We start from the raw sequence: 25,310 nt of genomic DNA on the forward strand, positions 1-25,310 counted from the left end.
CTTTCCTTTCACAGAACTGTCTCACTTCCAGGCTACATCTCCTCGCTTGCTAACAAGGTAAGATTGGACTAACCAGTCCCTGGAGGAGAATGCGAGAGCCTCTGAGATGGATCTGTGTCACTTAGCAACCTTTGAGAAAGTGCTTGTCTCAGTAGATACCTTAACAACTGTGCTTCAAGAAAGGTGCTGGAGAGAGAGAAGGAGGACTTGCCTTGTAGGACAATGCGCATATCCTCAGTTAGGACTCAAGCACTGGTAGGGTGACATTTCAGCAAGAGAATAGTTGTTAAGAGTATTATTCTGTTTCTGTAGGAAAAAAGCCTGCACTAAGATTCCCTTGTTAAAAATCTCAGATTTGATAAAAATGTATCCTGCTATTAGAATTCATTTAGTAAACATGATATCTAACAAACAAGAAAGGAAGTACCTAGGAAAATGCTTCCTTTAAACTTCTTTTAAAAAACTTTAAAAAATAAAGTTACCTTACCCAATACTGAGTGTTGTATGAAACCAAAACACTGAAATTTTTGTTACATATATAATGAGGGTATTAGTCTGCCCCACTATTACACACTGCATTTCTAAAGAGAGAGACTGGTGGATAGCTGATTAAAACGTTTCAAGTAATTTGATCACATAATGACTGCAGTAGCATCTTTGCCAAACCTTTCATTCTACTGATACCACGGGCAACCTGCAGATAACAGAATGCAGCAACCCTAACCTGCATCTGCGGAAGGAAATTTGGAATAGCAAAGGGAGCTCTTCAATGCAGAAGAATGAGGATAACATTTGCTATGGCTTATATCCTCAATTAGTTTAACTGGGTTAAACTGATTAACTGGATTTAACATGCAAAGAAATTATGATAGGGAAACTCTACTAAGCACCCAACCAAAAAAAAAAAGGTAAACAAATTTATAATCCTAAAAAATCCACTGAACGTGAGCACTTCTGGCTGAATATCTAAAGAAGGAAATCAAGTTCTCTTACATTATATGGCTAGAAATGAAAGTTTGCTACATTATAATAAATGACATTTTATATATAAATGGTACCCTGAAAGATTTCAAATTGCTTTCTCAGTTATCATTTTAATTTTTTCAAAGTGTCTTCACTATCTCTCATGGGTTGCGAATTAAGAAAGGTAGATATTGTAATCCCTATTCTAAAGAGGCAGACATCGGGGCTCAAAAAGATCAAGTGCCTTACCCGAGGTCACAAGCTCCTTAGCAGCATGCTGAGACTCCAACCTATCTCCCTGGTTAGAATGCCAGTCCTGGAGGATAAAAGAACATAATGGACGCAAGGCCCCAAGTACAATGTTGGGTACAGTGACTTCCAATGCATCTGAGTCCTTGTGATTATGTTTGTTTTAATAACTCTAGCATAGTGTACAGTGGACATACCCAGTGGAATTTCCAACTGGGCCCATGAAATATCATCAATATAGAGATTTATTGATATACATGACAGTCCAGAATCTCTAGTGTGAAATGTTTCATCTCATTTAGGACCTCTGAGTTCAGCAGCCATGAGTGCAGACCAAGAAATGGCTGTTTTTGGGGAGGCTGCTCCCTACCTCCGAAAGTCTGAAAAGGAGCGCATTGAGGCCCAGAATAGGCCCTTTGATGCCAAGACATCTGTCTTTGTGGCGGAGCCCAAGGAATCGTTTGTCAAAGGGACTATCCAGAGCAGAGAAGGAGGGAAAGTGACGGTGAAAACGGAAGCAGGGGCGGTGAGTAGAGACCCAGGAGCCAACCACATTTTATTGATTTTTCTTGTTTGGTCACTTAATTGACATAAAGTTATCTTTCCTGTTTACCAGACTCTGACAGTCAAAGAAGATCAGGTTTTCCCCATGAACCCTCCCAAATATGACAAGATCGAGGACATGGCCATGATGACCCACCTGCATGAGCCTGCTGTGCTGTACAACCTCAAAGAGCGTTATGCAGCCTGGATGATCTACGTGAGTGCCTCCCACTAAAGTGGCCCCTATCATCATCACCATGGACCCTGCCAGCCCATTGCTTCCACTGTTGTATAAAAGGGTCACAAGTAGTGACCCATTTTGCTTTCACTAGTAGTGTAACTAGTTAAGTTTCACTGTTGCCATTGTAAAGCATAACCCAACAGCCAGCACTTCATCTTTTGTCTTCTCAACCAAAGCCAGTCAAGGCCATTGTCCACACGGACTGGGTTTGCCACAGATCCCTTGAACAAACATTGAACTAGCTACTACTTATGCCTATTACCACATGCCTACAATGCCTACATCTCCCCCACCCAATTCCAGCTGCAGAATCACCCAGAGGGAGAAGATAAACTTGTTTTAACACCTAAAAATGTTTTTGGTTTTTTTTGCTGAGGAAGATTTGCCCTGAGCTAACATCTGTTGCCAATCTCCCTCTTTTTGCTTGAGGAAGTTCGCCCTGAGCTAACTTTGGTGCCCATCTTCCTCTATTTTGTATGTGAGTCACCACCACAGCATGGCTGCTGATGAGTGATGTAGGTCCGCGCCTGGGAACCGAACTCAGGCTGCTGAAGTGGAGTGCACCAAACTTAACGACTAGGCCGTGGGGCCAGCCTCTTAAAAATAATGTTTTTAAAGATCAAATTTCACTCATTTTCACTCCTCCAAAATAATAGCAATTTGGATCTGTATATTCTGGTTCTTTCTATGTGGAATGCCATCCCCTTGATGAAACCTTTCCAACTTCCCCAGGCAGAGTTGGACGTTCTGTTCTGTTGTTTCTATCCCTGCAATAACAGTGATCACATTTTTCCACCATCATTCATTTACACATCTGTCTCCTACATAGACTGGGAGTTCCTCAAGGAATATCGTCTCATTTATGTTTCACTTCTAGTGCCTCGCAGAGGCCTAAAACACCATACATACTCAGCAGATATTTTCTAATGGAATCTGTTATGTTACATTGGTATTTTTGTATAGTTTAGCCAGTGCTGATATTCAGCTGGACACCTCTACAAGGTACCTGGTATTTAGAATCAGCGTCCATTCCGATTGGTTGGTGTGTGACTTAGACCAGTTGTCAAAGATTTTGAAAATCCGCCTATTGTAATCATAATGTGTTTACATCATCTTGTGTTCTGTTTCTTTATAACCGAATAGCATTTTGCAATATTTCCTCAGTCTTGCTGCATACTTTCATGTTTACCTTTTTAAATGCCTGCATCATGTTGTCTTAAGAACATTGAACATAGTTCACCTAACCATTCTTGTATTGCTGAGCACTTAGGTTGTGTCCAAATTTATGTTCATGAATTTGAACTATCTTAATGCTACAATGGAACTACATGCTTATTTCCTAAAATACAGTAAAATGTCTCATACTACACATACAAAAGAAAAACTTTTGGAGCTCCTGCTATGTGAAAATCACTGTGACAAATCCCAAGGGGAATAATAAGAAGGCTAAATTATAGTCCCTTCCCTCAAGGATTTTCCTATCTCACTGTTGAAACTTCCAACTAGTTTTCATGCTGTTGCCTTAAAGAAATGTAGAGTATTTACTTAAATTAGTGCTCCTTTTAGATAAAATTCATTTAATAAGTGAATTGCACAAATAATAAGAAAAGCATTTGGGTAGTTATTCTTTCTTATTCCCTTGCACAGACCTACTCAGGCCTCTTCTGTGTCACTGTCAACCCCTACAAGTGGTTGCCAGTGTATAACGCCGAGGTGGTGACGGCCTACAGAGGCAAAAAGCGCCAGGAGGCCCCGCCCCACATCTTCTCCATCTCTGACAACGCCTATCAGTTCATGCTGACTGGTGAGTGGAATGCTTTACATGTGCATCTTTTTACAGCAGAACCATAGGAGAAAGAGACTCTAACCATCTCAACGCATTCTTTGAAATGGTCCCCTTTAGTCAAGGCTGGTGTATTTGTGAGGGAGAAGGTCCAGGAATGAGAGAGTATAAAAGATGAATTGCAATCCCTAGTATTATATAAATGCTAATTATCTCTTAAACTTTTAAAAGTCAACAGAGATTGGCCATAGTTACATAATTTACTTTTGAATGACTCAGAAACTAAATAAGCTTGAGCAAAACTATAAACATATCTACATGTGTCTGTACACATGCACACATTCATACACACACAATCACACATACAAACTGTGTTTCCAATACCAAGAGGCAACAAACAAAAGAGTAAAATTTGCCCCTGTGGCCTTATCCTCAATATCAGAAATTGTGACCAATGAACAGTCTCTCTCTATTAAGGATGGCATAAATGCTCTTGCCCTTTGCCCAGAACCAACCTGAACACACTCTAGATTTTAACCTGTATCTGGTGTTAAAACAGTTACACCATGAATCTTCTTCCCAGAATATTGTCTCAGCTAGACCAATCTAAGGTACTATGGCACCTTGAAAAAAGGGCCTAGAGAACTGCCCTTCAGAGAGTAAAACACCCAAACACACCTTTACCTTTCCCTAAAAATATGACTAAAGCCGTGATTACTTCCAAAGCTACCACCTTTACTATATTTACTTCTTCTCACACAGTGAAAATATCTCCAATGCCTATTTTTCATTACTTTTTATACCTACAAGAAATATGTCACTCACTTAAGTTGTCATCTAAATCCAACTGAAGATTCAAATCCACTTTTGATATTTATTTAGTATAGAGTATGAAAAGAAAAAGTCTGGTGCTTCCTTGCAGTGTTCTGTTTAAATGGTTGCATGTACGCTAAAGTCAGGGGGAAGGGAGCCATAGGGAGCCAGAGGGAAGGATACCAGAAAAGGTGGTAGCCCTAGGGCCCACGAAGCCCTAGGGAGTGCTGAAAAATACTAAGTTCATTCCATTTTACTTTACTTACCATTTACAAAAATACAAGAAATCAGTATTAAGTGTCTATAATTTCTCTTTTGTAGACCGAGAGAATCAGTCAATCCTGATCACGTAAGTAGATTTTATGATTTCTTTTCATGGCTGTGACAGCTGCGAGCTTTGGGACCTCATCTGACTTAGTTTTTGTTTGACAGTGGAGAATCTGGTGCAGGGAAGACTGTGAATACCAAGCGTGTCATCCAGTACTTTGCAACAATTGCAGTCACTGGGGAGAAGAAGAAGGAGGAAAGTGGCAAAATGCAGGTGAGTCTGACTGCCATGGTCAGACTCTGGCTCTCAGGTAAGAAGTCCCTGAGCCCCACATGCGAGGACTGCTCTTGCCTTTGCAGGGGACTCTGGAAGACCAAATCATCAGTGCCAACCCCCTACTGGAGGCCTTTGGCAACGCCAAGACCGTGAGGAATGACAACTCTTCTCGCTTTGTAAGTCTCTTGGACACTATTATGGACACTGTTCACTGTTTAAAATTTACGGGATGTTTGTGAATACATTCTCTGAATAGGAGATACACCTTTTTCTACCTGATACAAATAGTCTCTGAATTGATTTAATATTAAAGCATTAGCATTTCAAGTGTTTTGACTTTCTTAAAGATGTAATACGATTTAAAAACAAAGTAGTAATATTAGCTTTCCTTTCAAGGGTAAATTCATTAGAATCCACTTTGGCACTACAGGAAAACTGGCTTCTGCTGATATTGAAACATGTAAGTGCTTGGATATCCTTTACAATCATTTCTGTTTCTATGACCTATAAAATAGGCCAAAACTAAAATTTGCATCTCACGTGAATTTTTACCTTCTTATTGTTTCTTATTTGTTTCCTTCCAGATCTGTTAGAGAAGTCTAGAGTTACTTTCCAGCTTAAGGCTGAAAGGAGCTATCATATTTTTTATCAGATCACATCAAACAAGAAACCAGAGCTAATTGGTAAGAAATGTCACAACTCCTCTACAGAATTACTGCATCAGCACCTATCAATGCATGGTCCAACCTAGTAGTCCATGACTGAATTCCGTCAATTTTATATATCATCTTGATTCTGAAAATAGCTTTGTAAGTTTGGTAAAAATTTGTGTGTGTGCATCAAAATTCAAAAGGAAAACTGAATATAACACCTCCAAATCCTATCACTATGAAATAACCACTATGAACACTTGGATGAATATCATTCTAGTCATTTTCTGTACATATATCCTTACAGACAAATACATAGATACAGTAACTGGAATCATAGTTACATGCCCTCTGTAATCTACTTTTTTGATTGAGCAATAATGTATCATGACTTTTTCCAAGTCAACAAATATAGCTCCACATTATTATTTCTAATGGTTGCATAATGTTACATTCTAGAGATAAACATAATTTATTTAACCATACCCTTTTAAGGATATTTAGGTTGTTTCCAATTTTGTACTTTAAATAGTCAACACTGTTGATTATCCTTACAGATATAACTTTTCCCAATATGTGATCATCTTCTTTGGCACCATATAATGGCTTAGAATTTGTCTAGAAATCTCTTGCCTTAATGAAGAAGATAATTCTGTTTACCTTTGCTCTGTTCCATGTACTTAGAAATGCTTCTGATTACCACCAACCCATATGATTATCCATACGTCAGTCAAGGGGAGATCAGTGTGCCCAGCATTGATGATCAGGAAGAACTGATGGCCACAGATGTAAGTTGAACACAAGAAAATCAGAATGATTATGTTGGGTCAGAGCAGTGGTCCCTCCAGACAGATATTCAGTTTCTAATAGAAATAGCAAAAGAGGATTCAAGGATGAGCATAGATGTGCCACCTGGAGTCAACTGAAAAGATTAAGATGTGCCCCTACAACATTTTACTTTCTCTTAACAGTCTTTTAAAGATCTATCGTTTCTGAATTTACCTAAACCATTTTTAATAAGCTACTTACATTAGATCCATACCACTTCTCAAAATAACAAGTTCTTTAAGTCTACTATCCCTGTTCTCTATCTTAAGCTCACTTTTAATCTTCAGGGGGTATGCACCTGTAATTCTAATGCTCTGTGCTGGTCTTTTGTTGACCAACTCCCAGTACACCCAATCTAAGGAGTTCCTTGCCCCCCATCAGTACTGGTAGTTTCCTCAGTTTGACCAACAAGCCAGGAATGAGAATGTGAACTATTAATAGTAACTGTGTGGATCATAACCTAACAGTTATCCTATTGGTTATATTGGCAGAGTGCTATCGATATTTTGGGCTTTACTAATGACGAAAAGGTCTCCATTTACAAGCTCACGGGGGCTGTGATGCATTATGGGAATCTAAAATTCAAGCAAAAGCAGCGTGAGGAGCAGGCGGAGCCAGACGGCACCGAAGGTACCAACTGAGTCATGCACCTGATTTCATGTTCGTTTGAAAATCACATTTTTAACTTGTTACCCTTGAGTTTTCCTAGGAAGACAAATTCATTTTTAAGAATTGAGTATTAAAGTACATCTAGATAATATATTATGTGAAGCATGGCTATTAGATGGATGTTCCCCATAATTTCTGAAGTTCTTTAGGGCACACTACCCATAATCAAGGTCTTGAACTTTGCCAAAAAAAAATGGGCAAGGATACTCAAAAAGATATTCTTAAAACACTGCACAAAATGCCTGTAGCTTAAAAAAAATTTTTTTTGAGGAAGTGGGTTGCTTTGGGCCATAACAACATTGTTCTTTCCTTTCTTCCTTTCAGTTGCTGACAAAGCAGCCTATCTTCAGGGTCTGAACTCTGCTGACCTGCTCAAAGCCCTCTGCTACCCCAGGGTCAAGGTTGGCAATGAGTTCGTCACCAAAGGCCAGACTGTAGAGCAGGTAGGCGCATAATTCAAATTCACCACCAGGGACGCAAGCATTTTATAGTCCTCCAATAACCTCAAGAGATATATCTTTGTCTTTCAAGGTGTACAATGCTGTGGGTGCTCTGGCTAGAGCCGTCTATGATAAGATGTTCCTGTGGATGGTCGCCCGCATCAACCAGCAGCTGGACACCAAGCAGCCCAGGCAGTACTTCATCGGGGTCTTGGACATCGCTGGCTTTGAGATCTTTGATGTGAGTTGGTAGCTAGTTGGTAAGGGGATTTTACAATAAGGCAATGAAAATATCAATAAGAAGAAATTTGTGAATATTATGACCTTTTCTTACCACTGTCAAAAAGTTATGCTAAGACTTAAAAGAGAGTGATTGGGCAGCTACTAATCATTTATTATAGTGGCAATTCCACTTCTATAAGAAATAATGCACTTAATGAAGACTGTTTAACTTGCTACATGATCCAAAGGGAATTAGGAATTAGCTTGGCATAGTTCCTGGGGGGGGGGGGTGTCCTAAAAATCCCACAATGCAAAATGAAGTTAACATAAAAATATCAAAGTAAACCTGTGCAACACATGATATGCTCTGAATATATGGTAGAAGAATCATTCAAAACTACTTAGGCAAATAATAAGAGCTGAGAGAAGGTTAGTAATTTAGACTCAGCATTAATAAACTCAATGCAATTAACTCAATTCTCATTAATGCGATATCATGGGATAAAAATTCATATTTAATTATGAAATACATTTTTCCTGTTTATAGTTTTTAAGAAATTTATCTTTTTCTTTCTAATTATAAAAGCAAAACTTGGGCGTTGCAGAAAATATGGAAAATCAAGGAAAAGAATTCCACATTAATTCTGCTATTTATATCTAGCTAATGTTAACATTTGGGCATTTTTTTTAAATACAAGTGCATGTTAACATACCGTACATAATATTTGCTATCTTATTTTTTTTCATTTCACATTAAGGAAGAACAAGGGTGACAATTATTGTTCACTTCAGTGCTGACCATGATAACTTCCACACAACATTCAACTCCTCCCAGCCAGCTTCTAATGGGTTGCAAATTAGCTCTTAAATGAGTCAACCAAAAATGCAGAAGATAATGGGAACAAATATGGAATGATTAAGTAGGAACTCAAAAAAATACCTGAGTAAACTTAAGCAAGTACAGGAAAGAGTAATTTTAATGATTTAGGATTTTGTATAAAATGGTAGCAGAGCAAACAGTACATTTCACAGGCCCCCAATGATTTTGATATCTATAATCTAAAGGCTAGTCAACATGTATTTTTAAATTAAAAAGTCCTACATTTAAAAATGCTCAATTTGCTAAAGAGAAAAGTAAACATATCTATTTATTTAGTTCAACAGCCTGGAGCAGCTGTGCATCAACTTCACCAACGAGAAACTGCAACAGTTTTTCAACCACCACATGTTCGTGCTGGAGCAGGAGGAGTACAAGAAGGAAGGCATCGAGTGGACGTTCATTGACTTTGGGATGGACTTGGCTGCCTGCATTGAGCTCATCGAGAAGGTCTGTTTTGCATTTCGGAAACTATGTTTTGTGCAAACTAAATTATTCATTGCATCTTAATTTAACTCTATGTACAGAAAAAAAAGTTTAAAGACAATTATAACTGTGTTGTGGTCTGCTTTTAGCCTATGGGCATCTTCTCCATCCTGGAAGAGGAGTGCATGTTCCCCAAGGCCACAGACACTTCCTTCAAGAACAAGCTGTACGAACAGCATCTTGGAAAGTCCGCCAATTTCCAGAAGCCCAAGGTTGTCAAAGGCAGAACTGAGGCCCACTTCTCACTGATTCACTATGCCGGGGTTGTGGACTACAACATTAATGGCTGGCTTGACAAGAACAAGGATCCCCTGAACGAGACCGTGGTCGGGCTGTACCAGAAGTCTTCAGTGAAAACTCTGGCTCTCCTCTTCTCTGGGGCTCAAACTGCTGATTCAGGTAACGCTCAAAATCCAACACTTTCTCTAGGTATTACAAAATGTGATGTTATATTGAGGCTGGTGATCTCATAGCTCTGGCAGAAGGGTTGCAAGGCCAAACCCACAGTACCCAAGTTTTGAGGAAGTAGGCTGCTTTGTAATTGTACACTTGTGGCTCATTCCAGCACTGACAGAGGTCCTTCTACAAAGGGCCAGAGAGGAACTATTGGGATCTTAACCAATGAAAAGCCTTGGCTTCTATGATTCTCTTCTGCTTCTTCCTCCACATCTGCTGGATATTGAGTATCTGGGGGTATTTAATGCAATATAGTGACAAACTTCTGCCTCTTGATTCTAACTTCTATTGATGTTTTAAGATTATTGTTTCCCCAAATGTCCTAATATTGAGGAGTCCATCCCTACACTGTGAAGTGAATGCCCTTCACTTCATTTCCTAATGGAGAAAGAAAACACAGAAAAGTGAACGCAAACTTAGTTGACAGATAAGATTCATTCAAACTCATACAGAGAGGCCAGTAGTGTCAAAAAATGCTCTACTTGAACAGAAAAATTAGCAAAAAGGCAAGAAATAGCCCTTTCAATTCAAAACTATATTTGAATGACACCTTTTATTTTTTCTCCAGAGGCACCTGTCAAGAAAGGTGGTAAGAAGAAGGGCTCTTCTTTCCAGACCGTGTCTGCCCTTTTCAGAGTAAGGAAGAAACTGTTGTTGACACTCCCCTGTTACTTTGGGAATTTGTTTTTAAAAGCACAGGCTCTTCTTTCCACAGTCGTTTAGGAAAGGACCGACATTAACTAATGACTTCTGTTAATTTAGCTTTGGAAAGAAGAGCTTTCAATTACTCAGGAATTATTAGCTCATCTTTCATGCTAAGCCAAATAATCAAGAATATTTTAAAATAAGCAATAACATGTACTCAGAGAGACTAAATCATCAGTAAACTAATGAAAATCTTAACAGCTAGCCTATAAGGAACCTAATATGGTATCCTTGTTCTTAATCCAGTCGATTCTCACTTATAAACTGGTAGGATGGGTTCCCTTATAGATAATCTTTATTCCCTGAAAGTTGATAGAATTGGAAAGGGGGAGCTATCTTTAAAAGAAAAAGCCCAAATGTGGTGCAGGCTTGCATTGCCTTATTGGAGAACCATGGAGTTTAGTAGAAAAAAGTAGGACCATCTAGCACGGGAGGGCAATGATGTTGTAAATATATGTGGGTGGCCAGGGACCAGGGTAGGAAGGGGGTGCTTGTATACACTAAAAGGAATCACGTGTCAGGCTGCTTTATATGTGTAACTGTTGCCAACTCAAGTGGAGAACAAGGTACCGAGAAAGAAACCGCATCTCAGGAGAAGCCTATCAAGGTGTTAACTTAAGTAAAAGTGGTCCATATTAGTCATTCGACTCAGCTACAGACACCATCAAATGCTCATAACCATGTCTAAAGTCTGAGATAGGATTTTGTCTGATTTTACAGGAGAATTTGAACAAGCTGATGACCAACCTGAGGAGTACCCATCCTCACTTTGTGCGGTGTATCATCCCAAATGAAACAAAAACTCCTGGTAAGAAGTTCTAGACTGACAGCTCAAAGCATGACTGCTATACCTCCTTTTTACAAAACTCTGTAGTGAAATAAATATGTATTTATTTAGGGGCCATGGAACATGAACTTGTCCTGCACCAGCTGAGGTGTAATGGTGTGCTGGAAGGCATCCGCATCTGTAGGAAGGGATTCCCAAGCAGAATCCTTTATGCAGACTTCAAACAGAGGTCAGACTCTCCTAATTATAGCGTATTGTAAAGTTTAGTATAAATATATTTAGTGCTAGCAAAACAATTTAGTGAAAAATATGCCTCTATTATTTTTAATTTTCCACAAAAAAGGGTAAAAAACTATAAGCCTCAAAACACCTTTAAAATATAGACATACCACATATTAAGCACTCCACAGACTTTTCTTTGGATTTGCCAAGCTCCTGGCTTAGCTCATAAATGTACACACTAACTTCAATTATTATGAGAACTACCATTTTTGAGTGCTTAATATGTTTGGATTATCTCATTTAATCCTTACAAAAACTCAGAAGACGTCAGTTCTATCAATATCTCATTTTATAAATGAATAAGCTGAGGCTCAAAGAGATTAAGCCACTTGCCCAAAGTCACATGGTTATTAAGTGGCTGAGTCAGGAACTCTCCCATGAATGTATAGCTACCAATAAGTCATTTTCTGTCACTTCTTTTGCATCTTCCATCTTTTTCTCTCACACACTAGTTTCCCAATGTTTCCCAGAACCATGTCACAATAACAGCTCACAGCTCCTCTTTCCCCTCCCTAGATAAGTCCATCTTGAGAATCAAATAAGAGGCAAAGGGGACAAGGGGCTGGGTGGCAGCTGCAGGGAGCTGTCCTAAGTCTGGGTCCGGTGGAGTTGACAGAGAACTTCAGTGCTCAAGACCTGAAGCACCCCTATGTTTTATTTCAAGTAATTGGGACAGTTCCTCATACCAAAGTGTATCTCCTACCAGGTTCCTCAATAAAAATTTGCTTTCTTGGACTCAGGATCTTATAAAGCAAATGCACTCAGGAAGGAGAACATGTTACATTTTATTGGTCATCTACACCTTAACGTGAACAAGATTATTGAATCCTTTCCTGAAAACAAGGTCTGATGATGCAAAAAGGAAAGTTGCAACTGTGCAGGACGGTAAAGTGGAGTAAAAATAGATAGTCAATACTAGACTGACCATCCATGTATACAACATCCTTCCTGTGAACAAAGAATAATAATTGTTTTAAAAGCTCTGATTTTTTCTAATGGATCATTTAATGTTTAGCTACTATTAGTGTCCTCAGTAAACCAAGTTTTAAAAAACTATACTTACTTTAATAGATACAAGGTATTAAATGCAAGTGCTATCCCCGAAGGACAATTCATCGATAGCAAGAAGGCTTCTGAGAAGCTCCTCGCATCCATCGATATTGACCACACCCAGTATAAATTCGGTCACACCAAGGTAATAGTCTCTAAAGTCGGCCTGATGCTATCCCTGTCCCTTTGAAGTTTATGTAAAGTTTCTGATCTGCATCTCTGTCCACACACAGGTCTTCTTCAAAGCTGGTCTTCTGGGGCTCCTAGAGGAGATGCGAGATGACAAGCTGGCCCAGATAATTACCCGAACCCAGGCCAGGTGCAGAGGGTTCTTGGCAAGAGTGGAGTACCAGAAGATGGTGGAAAGAAGGTATAAAAACGTATTGTTTATTTAGTCACATCTTCCTTCTTCAGAAACACATTTGAGATGGCTTACAGTTAAGACTCAGATATGATAAGGCCACCAATGTAAGAAGGAATGAATAAGAGTCCTGTACTGAAGTGGGGACATAAATGTTCCAGAAAACTGAAGGTAGGGGTCATCACCATGGAATACAGCCTGAGCATTCAGGTAAAAGAAAGAGAAGCATAAAGTGTGTGCAGTTTTTATCTAACAAAAGAAAATATACCAGTGAGTAAGCAGAAACAGAATTGTGCCATAGCACTTGGTTCTAATACAAATTTATTGGGTAGACCATTAAATAAGATACATTGAACTGCACAGCAGACTATTTTCAACAGTGGTTGTATACAAGCTGCAGAAAAAACTTCTTTCATCTGATTATTTCTATTATCAAACTACTATGATTTAAAATATTAAGGGCATTTATCTGTGAAAGATTTTTTTCAGTAAGTTAATACAACGTCACTGAGGTACATAGCTTTCTAGTGATCTAATGGGATGCAGGGACAGAGTTCTAAGACTAAAAAGCCAGGCGTCTCAAACTGCAGTATGCATATGAATGAGACCCATAGTGAGAAATGCATTTTATATTGTCACCTGTCACCCAAAATATATGTGTGTGTGTAAATACATAATTTACATGAAACAAATTTTATTTCTATCACTGTAGTTATGCTAATATTTTCTATTGTATTCTATTTCATTAAAAATAATAAGTTTGATCATGACCCATTATATATATATTTGGGCAGTTAATTGCCTGTATATGAGGGTAATTAATTTTTTAAAATAATTTAGATTAAAACAAATGTGATGATATTACAGAGTAGAATGCAAAATTCACACAACATTAAGATATAAAACCAGAGATTATCAAAGAAATTCTGAGTTTTATCCCATGCCCCACATCCCTCAAGCATCCAGTTCCCCTTCACTGCTCTTAGTGATGTTCTAGTAGGAAAGTCTGAGAAGCACTGATGTAGAGCAGTACTTCTCAAAGGGTGGTCCTTGGACCTGCAGCATCAGTTAGTTTTAACTAACAAACTAGTTAAAAATGTAAATTTTTAGGCCCCACCTCAGATCTTCTGAATCTGAATCTCCAGGGATAGGGTTCAAGAACCTGTATTTGAACAAGCCCTTCAGATGTTTCCTATGCACACCAAAGTTTCAGAAGCACTGATGTAGAGATATGAGTGATTAACAAGTCCTTGACCACCATCCCAAAACATAATTTCTTTCATCCGTACTTTTTTTTTTTTTTTTTTGATTTTTATTGATATTTTAATGGTTTCTAACATTGTGAAATTTTGGGTTGTACATTTTTGTTTGTCCATCACGCCATATATGACTTCCTTCACCCCTTGTGCCCACCCCCCACCCCCACTTCCCGGGTAACCACAGTCCAGTTTTCTCTGTCCATGTGTTGGTTTATATTCCACATATGAGTGAGATCATACAGTGTTTGTCTTTCTCTTTCTGGCTTATTTCACTTAACATAATACGCTCCAGGCCCATCCATGTTGTTGCAAATGGGACGATTTTGTCTTTTTTTATGGCTGAGTAGTATTCCATTGTATATATATACCACATTTTCTTAATCCAATCGTCAGTCGAGGGACACTTAGGTTGCTTCCACTTCTTGGCTATGGTGAATAATGCTGCAATGAACATAGGGGTGCATAAGCCTCTTTGGATTGTTGATTTCAGGTGCGTTGGATAGATTCCCAGTAGTGGGATGGCTGGATCATAGGGCATCTCTATTTTTAATTCTTTGAGGAATCTCCATACCGTTTTCCACAGAGGCTGCACCAATTTGCATTCCCACCAGCTGTGTATGAGGGTTCCTGTTTCTCCACATCCTCTCCAACATTTGTTGTTTTTTGTCTTGGTGATTATAGCCATTCTAACGGGCGTGAGGTGGTATCTTAGTGTTGTTTTGATTTGCATTTCCCTGATGATTAGTGATGTTGAGCATCTTTTCATGTGCCTATTGGCCATCTGTATATCTTCCTTGGAGAAGTGTCTGTTCATTTCCTCTGCCCATTTTTTGATCGGGTTGTTTGTTTTTTTGTTGTTCAATTGTGTGAGTTCTTTATATATTATGGAGATCAACCCCTTGTCAGATGTATGTTTTGCAAATATTCTCTCCCAGCTGGTTGGTTGTTTGTTCATCTTGATTCTGATTTCATTTGTCTTATAAAAGCTCTTTAGTCTGATAAAGTCCCACTTGTTTATTTTTTCTTTAGTTTCCCTAGTCTGGGTAGGCATGTCATCCGAAAAGATTCCTTTATAACCAATGTCAAATAGTGTGTTGCCTATATTTTCTTCTATGAGTTTTATAGTTTCAGGTCTCACCTTCAGGTCTTTGATCCATTTTGAGTTAATTTTTGTGAATGGCGATAGCACATGGTCCACTTTCATTCTTTTGCATGTGGATGTCCAGTTTTCCCAACACCATTTATTGAAGAGACTTTCCTTTCTCCATTGCATGTCCTTAGCACCTTTGTCGAAAATTAGCTGTCCGTATATGTGTGGTTTTATTTCTGGGCTTTCAATTCTGTTCCATTGATCTGTGTGTCTGTTTTTGTACCAGTACCATGCTGTTTTGATTACTATTGCTTTGTAGTATGTTTTGAAGTCAGGAATTGTGATGCCTCCTGCTTTGTTCTTTTTCTTTAGGATTTCTTTAGCTATTCGGGGTCTTTTGTTGCCCCATATAAATTTTAGTATTCTTTTTTCTATTTCTGTGAAGAATGTCATTGGGATTCTGATTGGGATTGCATTGAATCTGTAGATTGCTTTAGGTAATATAGACATTTTAACTATGTTTATTCTTCCAATCCACGTGCATGGGATATCTTTCCATTTCTTTATGTCATCGTAGATTTCCCTCAATAATGTCTTGTAGTTCTCATTGTATAGGTCCTTCACCTCCTTGGTAAGATTTATTCCTAGGTATTTAATTCTTTTTGATGCAATTGTAAATGGTATTATCTTTTTGAGCTCTCTTTCTGTTAGTTCATTATTAGCATATAGAAATGCAACTGATTTTTGTAGATTGATTTTGTACCCTGCAACTTTGCTGTAGTTGTTGATTGTTTCTAACAGTTTTCCAACAGATTCTTTAGGGTTTTCTATATATACAATCATGTCATCTGCAAATAGTGAGAGTTTCACTTCTTCGTTACCTATTTGGATTCCTTTTATTCCTTTTTCTTGCCTAATTGCTCTGGCCAAAACCTCCAGTACTATGTTGAACAGGAGTGGTGAGAGTGGGCAGCCCTGCCTCGTTCCTGTTCTCAGAGGAATGGCTTTCAGTCTTTCCCCGTTGAGTATGATGTTAGCTGTGGGTTTGTCATATATGGCCTTTATTATGTTGAGGTACTTTCCTTCTATTCCCATTTTATTGAGAGTTTTTATCATAAATGGATGTTGTATCTTGTCAAATGCCTTCTCTGCGTCTATTGAGATGATCATGTGGTTTTTATTCTTTGTTTTGTTGATGTGATGTATCACGTTGATTGATTTGCGGATGTTGAACCATCCCTGCGTCCCTGGTATAAATCCCACTTGATCATGGTGTATGATCTTTTTAATATATTGTTGTATTCGGTTTGCCAATATTTTGTTGAGGATTTTTGCATCAATGTTCATCAGCAATATTGGCCTGTAATTTTCTTTCTTTGTATTGTCTTTGTCTGGTTTCGGTATCAGGGTGATGTTGGCCTCATAGAATGATTCAGGAAGTGTTCCATCTTCCTCTATTTTTTGGAATAGTTTGAGGAGGATGGGTATTAAATCTTCTTTGAATGTTTGGTAAAATTCACTGGAGAAGCCATCTGGTCCTGGACTTTTATTTTTTGGGAGGTTTTTGATTACTATTTCAATCTCTTTACTTGTGATTGGTCTATTCAGATTCTCCATTTCTTCTTGGTTCAATTTTGGGAGGTTGTATAAGTCTAAGAATTTATCCATTTCTTCTAGATTGTCCAATTTGTTGGCATATAATTTCTCATAGTATTCTCTTATAATCCTCTGTATTTCCATGGTATCTGTTGTAATTTCTCCTCTTTCATTTCTAATTTTATTTACTTGAGCCTTTTCTCTTTTTTTCTTAGTTAGCCTGGCTAAGGGTTTGTCTATTTTGTTTATCTTCTCGAAGAACCAACTCTTTGTTTCATTAATCCTTTCTACTGTTTTTTTGGTCTCAATATCATTTATTTCTGCTCTGATTTTTATTATTTCTCTCCTTCTGCTGGCTTTGGGCTTTGTTTGTTCTTCTTTTTCTAGTTCTGTTAGGTGTAATTTAAGGTTGCCTATTAGGGCTTTTTCTTGTTTGTTAAGGTGGGCTTGTATCGCTATGAGTTTCCCTCTCAGGACCGCTTTTGCTGCGTCCCATATGGTTTGATATGGCATGTTATCATTTTCGTTTGTTTCCAGATAGTTTTTGATTTCTCCTTTAATTTCCTCAATGATCCATTGGTTGTTCAGTAGCATGTTGTTTAATCTCCACATTTTTGTCACTTTCCCAGTTTTTTTTTCCTGGTTCATTTCCAGTTTCATAGCCTTATGGTCTGAAAAGATGCTTGTTATGATTTCAATCTTCTTAAATTTATTGAGGCTTGCTTTGTTTCCCAACATATGGTCTATCCTAGAGAATGTTCCATGCGCGCTTGAGAAGAATGTGTAGTCAGCTGTTTTTGGGTGGAGTGCTCTGTATATGTCTACTAGGTCCATCTCGTCCAGTTTTTCATTTAAGTCTAATATTTCTTTATTAACTTTTTGTCTGGATGATCTATCCATTGCTGTAAGTGGGGTGTTAAGATCCCCTACTATTATTGTGTTGTTGTTGATTTCTCCTTTTAGGTTTGTTAATAGTTGTTTTATGTACATTGGTGCTCCTATGTTGGGTGCATATATATTTATAAGTGATATGTCTTCTTGATGGAGTGTCCCTTTTATCATTATATATTTCCCTTCTTTGTCTTTCTTAACCTGTTTTATCTTGAAGTCTACTTTGTCTGATATGAGTATGGCAACATCTGCTTTCTTTTGTTTGCCATTAGCTTGGAGTATTGTCTTCCATCCTTTCACTCTGAGCCTGTGCTTGTCTTTAGTGCTAAGATGTGTTTCCTGAAGGCAGCATATTGTTGGGTCTTGCTTTTTAATCCATCCTGCCACTCTGTATCTTTTGATTGGAGAGTTCAATCCATTTACATTTAGGGTAATTATTGAAATATGAGGGTTGAATGTTGCTGTTTTGTCACTTATTTTCTGGTTCTTTTGCATTTCCTTTGTTTCTTGTCCCATTTGTTTGGGACTGCCAATTCAGTTTGGTTGTTCTGTCTTATGATTCTTCTAGTTTTCTCTTTGTTTATCATATGTGGTTTTAATTTGATTATTTGTTTAGTGGTTACCTTGAGGTTTGGACGAAAAATCTTCTGTATGAGATAGTCCATTATCTGATAGCCTCCTATTTCCTTATATTAAGTCAATTCAGTCACTTTCCTCTTCCCCTTCTAAGTTGCTCTTGTTATACCTTATTCTATCTTGTGTTGTGGCTGTGTGTTTACAGTGATGAGGTTAAATTTATTTTTGGTGAATTTCTTCCTTTGATCTTTGAGTTTAGTATTTAAGTGGTTGCTAACCTATTCCGGTAAAGATCTACTATTTCTCTGATTTTGTCTACCTACTTTTCTCCTTACTCCAAGCTTTGTGTTCCCTTTCTCTTCTTGTTTTCAGGCCTGAGGGCCTTCTTGAGTATTTCTTGTAGTGGCGGTCTCGTGGCCATGAACTCCCTTAGCTTTTGTTTATCTGGGAGAGTTACTATTTCTCCATCATATTTGAAGGATATTTTTGCTGGATAGAGTATTCTTGGCTGAAAGTTTTTGTCTTTTAGTATTTTGAATATATCATTCCAGTCTCTTCTGGCCTGAAAAGTTTCTGTTGAGAAATCCGCTGAGAGCCTGATGGGAGTTCCTTTGTACGTTATTTTTTGTTTTTGTCTAGCTGCCCTTAATATTGTTTCTTTGTCGTTGACCCCGGCTAGCCTTACCACTAGGTGTCGTGGTGAAGGCCTTTGTCTGTTAATATATATAGGAGTCCTGTTGGCTTCACTTACTGGTATTTCCTGCTCCTTCCCCAGATTTGGGAAATTTTCAGCTATTATTTCCTTGAATAGGCTCTCTGTTCCTCTTTCCCTCTCCTCTCCCTCAGGAATACCTATAATTCTTATGTTACATTTTCTAATAGAGTCCGATATTTCTCGGAGTCTTTCTTCATTTCTTTTTAGTCTTAGTTCTCTCTCTTCTTCCATCTGGAGTATATCTGTATTCCTATCCTCTAAAGTACTAATTCTTTCCTCCATATTGTCAGCTCTGTTCTTTAAAGATTCCAGATTCTCCTTTATCTCCTCCATTGTGTTCTTCATCTCCATCAGCCCTGATAGGTTTTTCTTTATGATTTCAATCTCTTTTGTGAAGAAACTCCTAATCTCATTTAATTGTTTGTCTGTGTTGTCTCGTATTTCGTTGAGTGTTTTTATGATAGCTATTTTGAAATCTCTGTCATTTAGTTTATGGATTTCTGTGTCTTCGGGGTTGATTTCTGGGTGCTTGTCATTTTGTTTCTGGTCTGGTGATTTCATATATTTTTGCATTGTGGTTCCTCTGTTGTTTTTGATTTTCCTCATCCTGGAAGTCTCTGGTTGCAATTTCCACCTGCCGCCACTGTGTGGTGGTAAAGGGCTGTGTAGTCTAAGCCCCCTGTGCTCTGCCCCAGTTTTTCTGCTGCGATCCGCAGTTTTGTTTTGTTTTGTTTTGTTTCTTTTCCCCACTGCGATCCACGGGTCCAGTCCAGTTTATTCAGGTCTGCCTCGGACCGCTAGATCTGGTCGAGCTGCAGACTCCGGGTTGTGGGGAGGGGGGAGCTCTCTCTTTTGCCCTCTGGGTCCCTGACGTGGGAGGCTTCTCGTTTGCCCCTCTTTATCCGCTCTCTGGGTTGCTCAGATGTTGATGGTAGCCCTGTGGCTCCTCTGAGCCCTCTGTGCGGGAGTTTCCCACTGGCTGAGAGAGCCCGAAGAGCTACAGTTTCCCGCCGAGGGCCGCCCCTCCCCCCTCTCTGGGAGCCGCGCGGACCGGATCGCTGCTCTGATGGGGAGGGAGCGGAGTTCTCCTTACCTCTCCTCACTTCCTCCGGGGGCCCAGCACGTTCCGCTCTCAGATGTGCGGCAGTGTGGATCCCTCCGCTCCAGCTTTTGACTGTCTGGGATTCCGTTGTTGGTCTGTGGCTGTTACTTTTGTTGTATTTTGTGGGGGAAGAATTCACGGGAAAGCTCACTCCGCCATGATGCTGACGTCACTCTCTTTCATCCGTACTTTTGAAAGTAGCTGAGGAACATGGTGGGGGCAGAACCTCCAACTCTCATTGCCAAGATTTCTTCTCAGTTCATCACCCACATAATATCTAATTTGCATCAATTAAATTTCAGAGAGTCTATCTTCTGCATCCAGTACAATATCCGAGCCTTCATGAACGTCAAGCACTGGCCCTGGATGAAACTATTCTTCAAGATCAAACCTCTGCTGAAGAGTGCAGAAACTGAGAAGGAGATGGCCACCATGAAGGAAGAGTTTCAGAAAATTAAAGACGAACTTGCCAAGTCAGAGGCAAAACGGAAGGAACTGGAAGAAAAGATGGTCTCACTGTTGAAAGAAAAAAATGACTTGCAGCTCCAAGTTCAGGCTGTAAGTAGTAGTATCCCTGGGTACTGCTAACCAGGATGCAAGTGCTAGAACTCTGGCCACGAGCGGCAGTTAGTTGGGTAGTCAGCATGGGAAACACTCACCAGAGGGAGAAAGTTAAAGCACTCTGATGGTCCTTATAATGTCCAGGTATTCCTTAATAAACTCCCCCAAACCAAACTCCCCCACACCAGGACCAGGGCACTGAGAGGTAGAACTGACCGTTGTTTTCCATTCTACATAATTTCATCAAACTCTAGGATTTATGACTTCTTTTCCCTTTGAAGACAGTCCTCAAAACTGATTTTTAACATGAAAGTATCCCAAATAAAATATTAAAAGGAGGATAGCATGAAGAGAGTGATTTTTTTCTCTGAAATTTCCTTGAACTTCTAGATGTCCATGGGTCTTAAATCACAATATGTACAGCTGACCAATGGCAGTATTCTACACCAAATTTTATTGGATTATTGTTTGTTATTGATCTCCAAAACTCAGATTCGCTCTTTCCAATCCATCTCCATAGTCAGTGCCTCATCATATCATACCAGGATTGCTGCATCAGCACCTAAGTTGCTCTGCCTGCCTCCAACTCTGTCTTCTTCCATCCAGTCTGCTCACTGCTCAGTGCTCACTCCTAAACTAATCATTTTAGAACTGCTTCCATCAATTCTGAAATGTAATTTATAAGACTGTCTTTCATTTGGAGTGAATTGAATTGGTCTGGTATAATTTACTCTTCACAAAATCATATATGTATTTTTCCTGTTGATTAAGATTGGTCTCTTCTGTCAAGTTTGAGTGGTATAATGATTCCCTCTTCTAGATGACAGAAGGAAAAAGAGCTGTTTTTCTGCCCCCACCCTCTTCAAATCTATCCTGAATTCTCTTTTGTTGTCCCTTGAGAATTACTGAGAATCTGTCCTACCCCACTATATTCACTACCAGGCTACATGCAGCACATTTTTTATTCTTTTATGTATTCAAAGGCTGATAGGGAGGCTCACTGATGAATGTATGTATCAATTTCTCTCTCCTTTCCTGCCCACCCCCAACCATCTTAATTGGAAACACAGCAGTTCGCCAAGAATTTCTTGATTACTTTATGCCTCAACTTGAATTTAGAGCATCATAACCAGGATCATCCATCAGTACTACAAAGAGAAATAGTTCAGTAACAGCTACATCCTGAATTTCTCCTGCTGGAATGCCTTTTCTCCTCCTGTTCCTTCCCCCAATAAACTGGTTTCTACAAGACCAAATCCCACCCAACTCTCAAGGCCCGACTCAAATGCCACTTCATTCAAGAAACCATCTCTGATACAACTTCTGTGATCTCTTATGTCACTAATTGCTTTCTGAATTAATGGTAGCTTTTGGGGGAAAGGCTTTCTGATCTACTGTAGAATATACTTTTTTAAAGGAACAAGACAATATCTGGTACATTTTGGTTTTTCCACAATGTGTAGTATCTTGCATTGCACACAGTAGGTGGTTCATAACAATTTAACTCCAAAGAACCAACAGCAGAGATTTACACCATTATTATTGTGAAATATTTCATTATTTCTTCCCAATTTTCATTTTGTTTCCAACTCAAGGAAGCTGAAGGCTTGGCTGATGCAGAGGAAAGATGTGACCAGCTGATTAAAACCAAAATCCAGCTGGAGGCCAAAATCAAGGAGGTGACTGAGAGAGCTGAGGATGAAGAAGAGATCAATGCTGAGCTGACGGCCAAGAAGAGGAAACTGGAAGACGAATGTTCAGAACTCAAGAAAGACATTGATGACCTTGAGCTGACACTGGCCAAGGTTGAAAAGGAGAAACATGCCACAGAAAATAAGGTATGAATCATAATCTGCTGTCCCATGTAGAGGTTCTGCCATCCAACTAAGCTGCTTTATTGCAGAGATCATTTCTTTTTAATTTTTCAAGGTGAAAAACCTCACAGAGGAGATGGCAGGCCTGGATGAAACCATCGCTAAGCTGACCAAGGAGAAGAAGGCCCTCCAAGAGGCCCACCAGCAGACCCTGGATGACCTGCAGGCAGAAGAGGACAAAGTCAACACCCTGACCAAAGCTAAAACCAAGCTAGAGCAGCAAGTGGATGACGTAAGTCTAGGATTTTCAAGGAAATTATTTTCTTCTAAAGGAAGCTAAGCACTCCTTTTCACTCCACATTATTTATATTTAGCTTGAAGGGTCTTTGGAGCAAGAAAAGAAACTTCGTATGGACCTAGAAAGGGCTAAGAGGAAACTTGAAGGTGACCTCAAGTTGGCCCAAGAGTCCATAATGGACATTGAAAATGAAAAACAACAACTTGATGAAAAGCTCAAAAAGTAAGTATGAACTGCTTATGAACTTGATTCCAATGGTGGATATGGACTCAACTGCTATCTTTTGCTACTTTTCAAAAAGGAAAGAATTTGAAATTGGCAATCTGCAAAGCAAGATTGAAGATGAACAAGCACTTGCCATTCAGCTGCAGAAGAAGATAAAAGAGTTGCAAGTAAGTTCATATTTCCATTAGTCTGGCTCAAAAGAGGCACAGCTATGACATAAAGAAGCTAAGTTTGTGCTTTTCACCACTCCCAGGCCCGCATCGAGGAGCTGGAGGAGGAAATTGAGGCAGAGCGGGCCTCCCGGGCCAAAGCAGAGAAGCAGCGCTCCGACCTCTCTCGGGAACTGGAGGAGATCAGCGAGCGCCTGGAAGAAGCCGGTGGGGCGACTTCAGCCCAGATTGAGATGAACAAGAAGAGGGAGGCTGAGTTCCAGAAAATGCGCAGGGACCTGGAGGAGGCCACCCTGCAGCATGAAGCCACAGCGGCTGCTCTTCGTAAGAAGCACGCAGACAGTGTGGCTGAACTTGGGGAGCAGATAGACAACCTGCAGAGGGTCAAGCAGAAACTGGAGAAGGAGAAGAGCGAAATGAAGATGGAGATCGATGACCTTGCTAGTAATGTAGAAACAGTCTCTAAAGCCAAGGTACTAGAGCTTCTGGGAAATTATTATTAATAACAATAATCTTTTATGTACACATCATAGTTTGCACAGGGCAATTTACCCACATTATGTTATTTGTTCTTTGCAGTAATCCAGGAGGTAAGCACAAAAGATATTAGTATTTGCATTATTTCCACTTAACATATGAAGAAACTGTAATTCAAAGAAGTTAAGTGCTTCAGCCCCATCACACTGTTAATAAATGACAGCACTACCTTTTGAACATTGGTCATCTGTGTTCTCTCACTCTGCAGTTGGAGAAAACAGCTCTCCAATATTCTCAATTATCCAATAAGCAGAGCTTCACTGTACATGAAGTATTTATGAACATGCTTTTAGGAAATATACCATACAATTCTTAGAATATCTTAAATTTAGAACATAATCTTTAAATTTTTTTATTAATATTGAATAGAGCTCCACAATTAGCTTTTTTAAAATTCCAGTATACAGTATTTTCAACGTAGGGCCACAATCATAAATATAAAAAAAATTTTCTAAATATATACATATTACATATAAGAGAATTTGATTTATTTTATACGTCAAAGTAAATATGTTTCTGTTTTAGAAGAAATTGAGCTATAGCAAAATTACATTAAAACGTCTTCATTGCCTTCTTTTACTTTTTCTCATGTAGGGAAACCTGGAGAAAATGTGCCGCACTCTGGAGGACCAAGTGAGTGAGCTGAAATCAAAGGAAGAGGAGCAGCAGCGGCTGATCAATGACCTGACAACCCAGAGGGGACGCTTGCAGACAGAATCTGGTAACTGTCCTCTTCTATGGTGTCTAAGAGTAGAGATGATGTGGTTAAAAACAACTGATTTGTGATGTGAGAGCCTAATAAAAGCAGCTGAGAACATGTGTGATTTACTACATAGCTCAGACTCTCAACCTACTCGCAAGGTCCCTTGGGGACAACATTGGAGATAAAGACTTCAACAGGACTGGATCAAGCTCTACTCCAGAAAGGCCACACTGAGGCGATGCCTGGGGTTAGGTGTCACACCAGCATGGGTCCAGGGCTTTTTTTCTAGACCATGCTTCTTTTCATCTATGCCAGAGTGAACCAAATTCCTGAATAGGGCAATGGATAACCCAATCTCTCAACAGTCTTATGAAACTGGGACTATGTAGAATTAAACATTTTAACTCCCTTCTTTGACAGTCATCACTAGGTTTTGCACAATATCATATAACTCTGAAAGAATTAGTTATGGAGAGAACAAAAATAATGTAAGATATATTTATTTATTCAGATTAATACATAATTTTCACCATAAAAGTCATAAATTTGACATTAAGCATGAAGATGTCAGGAGAGAATTCAATCATCTGAGCACTCAATTGCAGGGGAGGTGTTAAGAGTTAAAATTTACTTCTAATATAAGCTTGCAAAATTCTTTCTTAACTTTAAAAAAATGGTGCCATTTTGTTTGCCTATCAGGTGAATTTTCACGTCAGCTAGATGAAAAAGAAGCTCTGGTGTCTCAGTTATCAAGGGGCAAACTAGCATTTACTCAACAGATTGAGGAATTAAAGAGGCAACTTGAAGAGGAGATAAAGGTAATT

General features: G+C 39.0%; 1 protein-coding gene across 2 annotated transcripts in view; it reads left to right on the plus strand.

The window, feature by feature from the left end:
- Positions 1–1,534: 1,534 nt before the first annotated feature.
- LOC131416611 (myosin-2) overlaps positions 1,535–25,310 on the plus strand; it is a 29,383-nt gene continuing 5,607 nt past the window's right edge. Inside the window, exons 1-27 of one of the 2 annotated variants that reach the window (XM_058559260.1) lie at positions 1,535–1,738; positions 1,829–1,972; positions 3,644–3,800; positions 4,914–4,941; positions 5,025–5,133; positions 5,220–5,312; positions 5,533–5,596; positions 5,721–5,819; positions 6,471–6,574; positions 7,106–7,244; positions 7,608–7,726; positions 7,815–7,964; positions 9,102–9,272; positions 9,398–9,712; positions 10,335–10,400; positions 11,190–11,277; positions 11,368–11,485; positions 12,610–12,733; positions 12,822–12,958; positions 20,481–20,736; positions 22,335–22,577; positions 22,669–22,845; positions 22,928–23,073; positions 23,153–23,243; positions 23,330–23,719; positions 24,378–24,504; positions 25,186–25,304. In XM_058559260.1, coding sequence (XP_058415243.1) covers positions 1,535–1,738; positions 1,829–1,972; positions 3,644–3,800; positions 4,914–4,941; positions 5,025–5,133; positions 5,220–5,312; positions 5,533–5,596; positions 5,721–5,819; positions 6,471–6,574; positions 7,106–7,244; positions 7,608–7,726; positions 7,815–7,964; positions 9,102–9,272; positions 9,398–9,712; positions 10,335–10,400; positions 11,190–11,277; positions 11,368–11,485; positions 12,610–12,733; positions 12,822–12,958; positions 20,481–20,736; positions 22,335–22,577; positions 22,669–22,845; positions 22,928–23,073; positions 23,153–23,243; positions 23,330–23,719; positions 24,378–24,504; positions 25,186–25,304 — 3,978 coding nt within the window. Of the gene's footprint in view, positions 1,739–1,828; positions 1,973–3,643; positions 3,801–4,913; positions 4,942–5,024; positions 5,134–5,219; positions 5,313–5,532; positions 5,597–5,720; positions 5,820–6,470; positions 6,575–7,105; positions 7,245–7,607; positions 7,727–7,814; positions 7,965–9,101; positions 9,273–9,397; positions 9,713–10,332; positions 10,401–11,189; positions 11,278–11,367; positions 11,486–12,609; positions 12,734–12,821; positions 12,959–20,480; positions 20,737–22,334; positions 22,578–22,668; positions 22,846–22,927; positions 23,074–23,152; positions 23,244–23,329; positions 23,720–24,377; positions 24,505–25,185; positions 25,305–25,310 lie in introns of both variants that reach the window. The other variant, XM_058559261.1, reaches the window with a different exon arrangement.

Source organism: Diceros bicornis, chromosome 18, assembly GCF_020826845.1.
Source record: "Diceros bicornis minor isolate mBicDic1 chromosome 18, mDicBic1.mat.cur, whole genome shotgun sequence".
Classification (NCBI taxonomy): domain Eukaryota; kingdom Metazoa; phylum Chordata; class Mammalia; order Perissodactyla; family Rhinocerotidae; genus Diceros; species Diceros bicornis.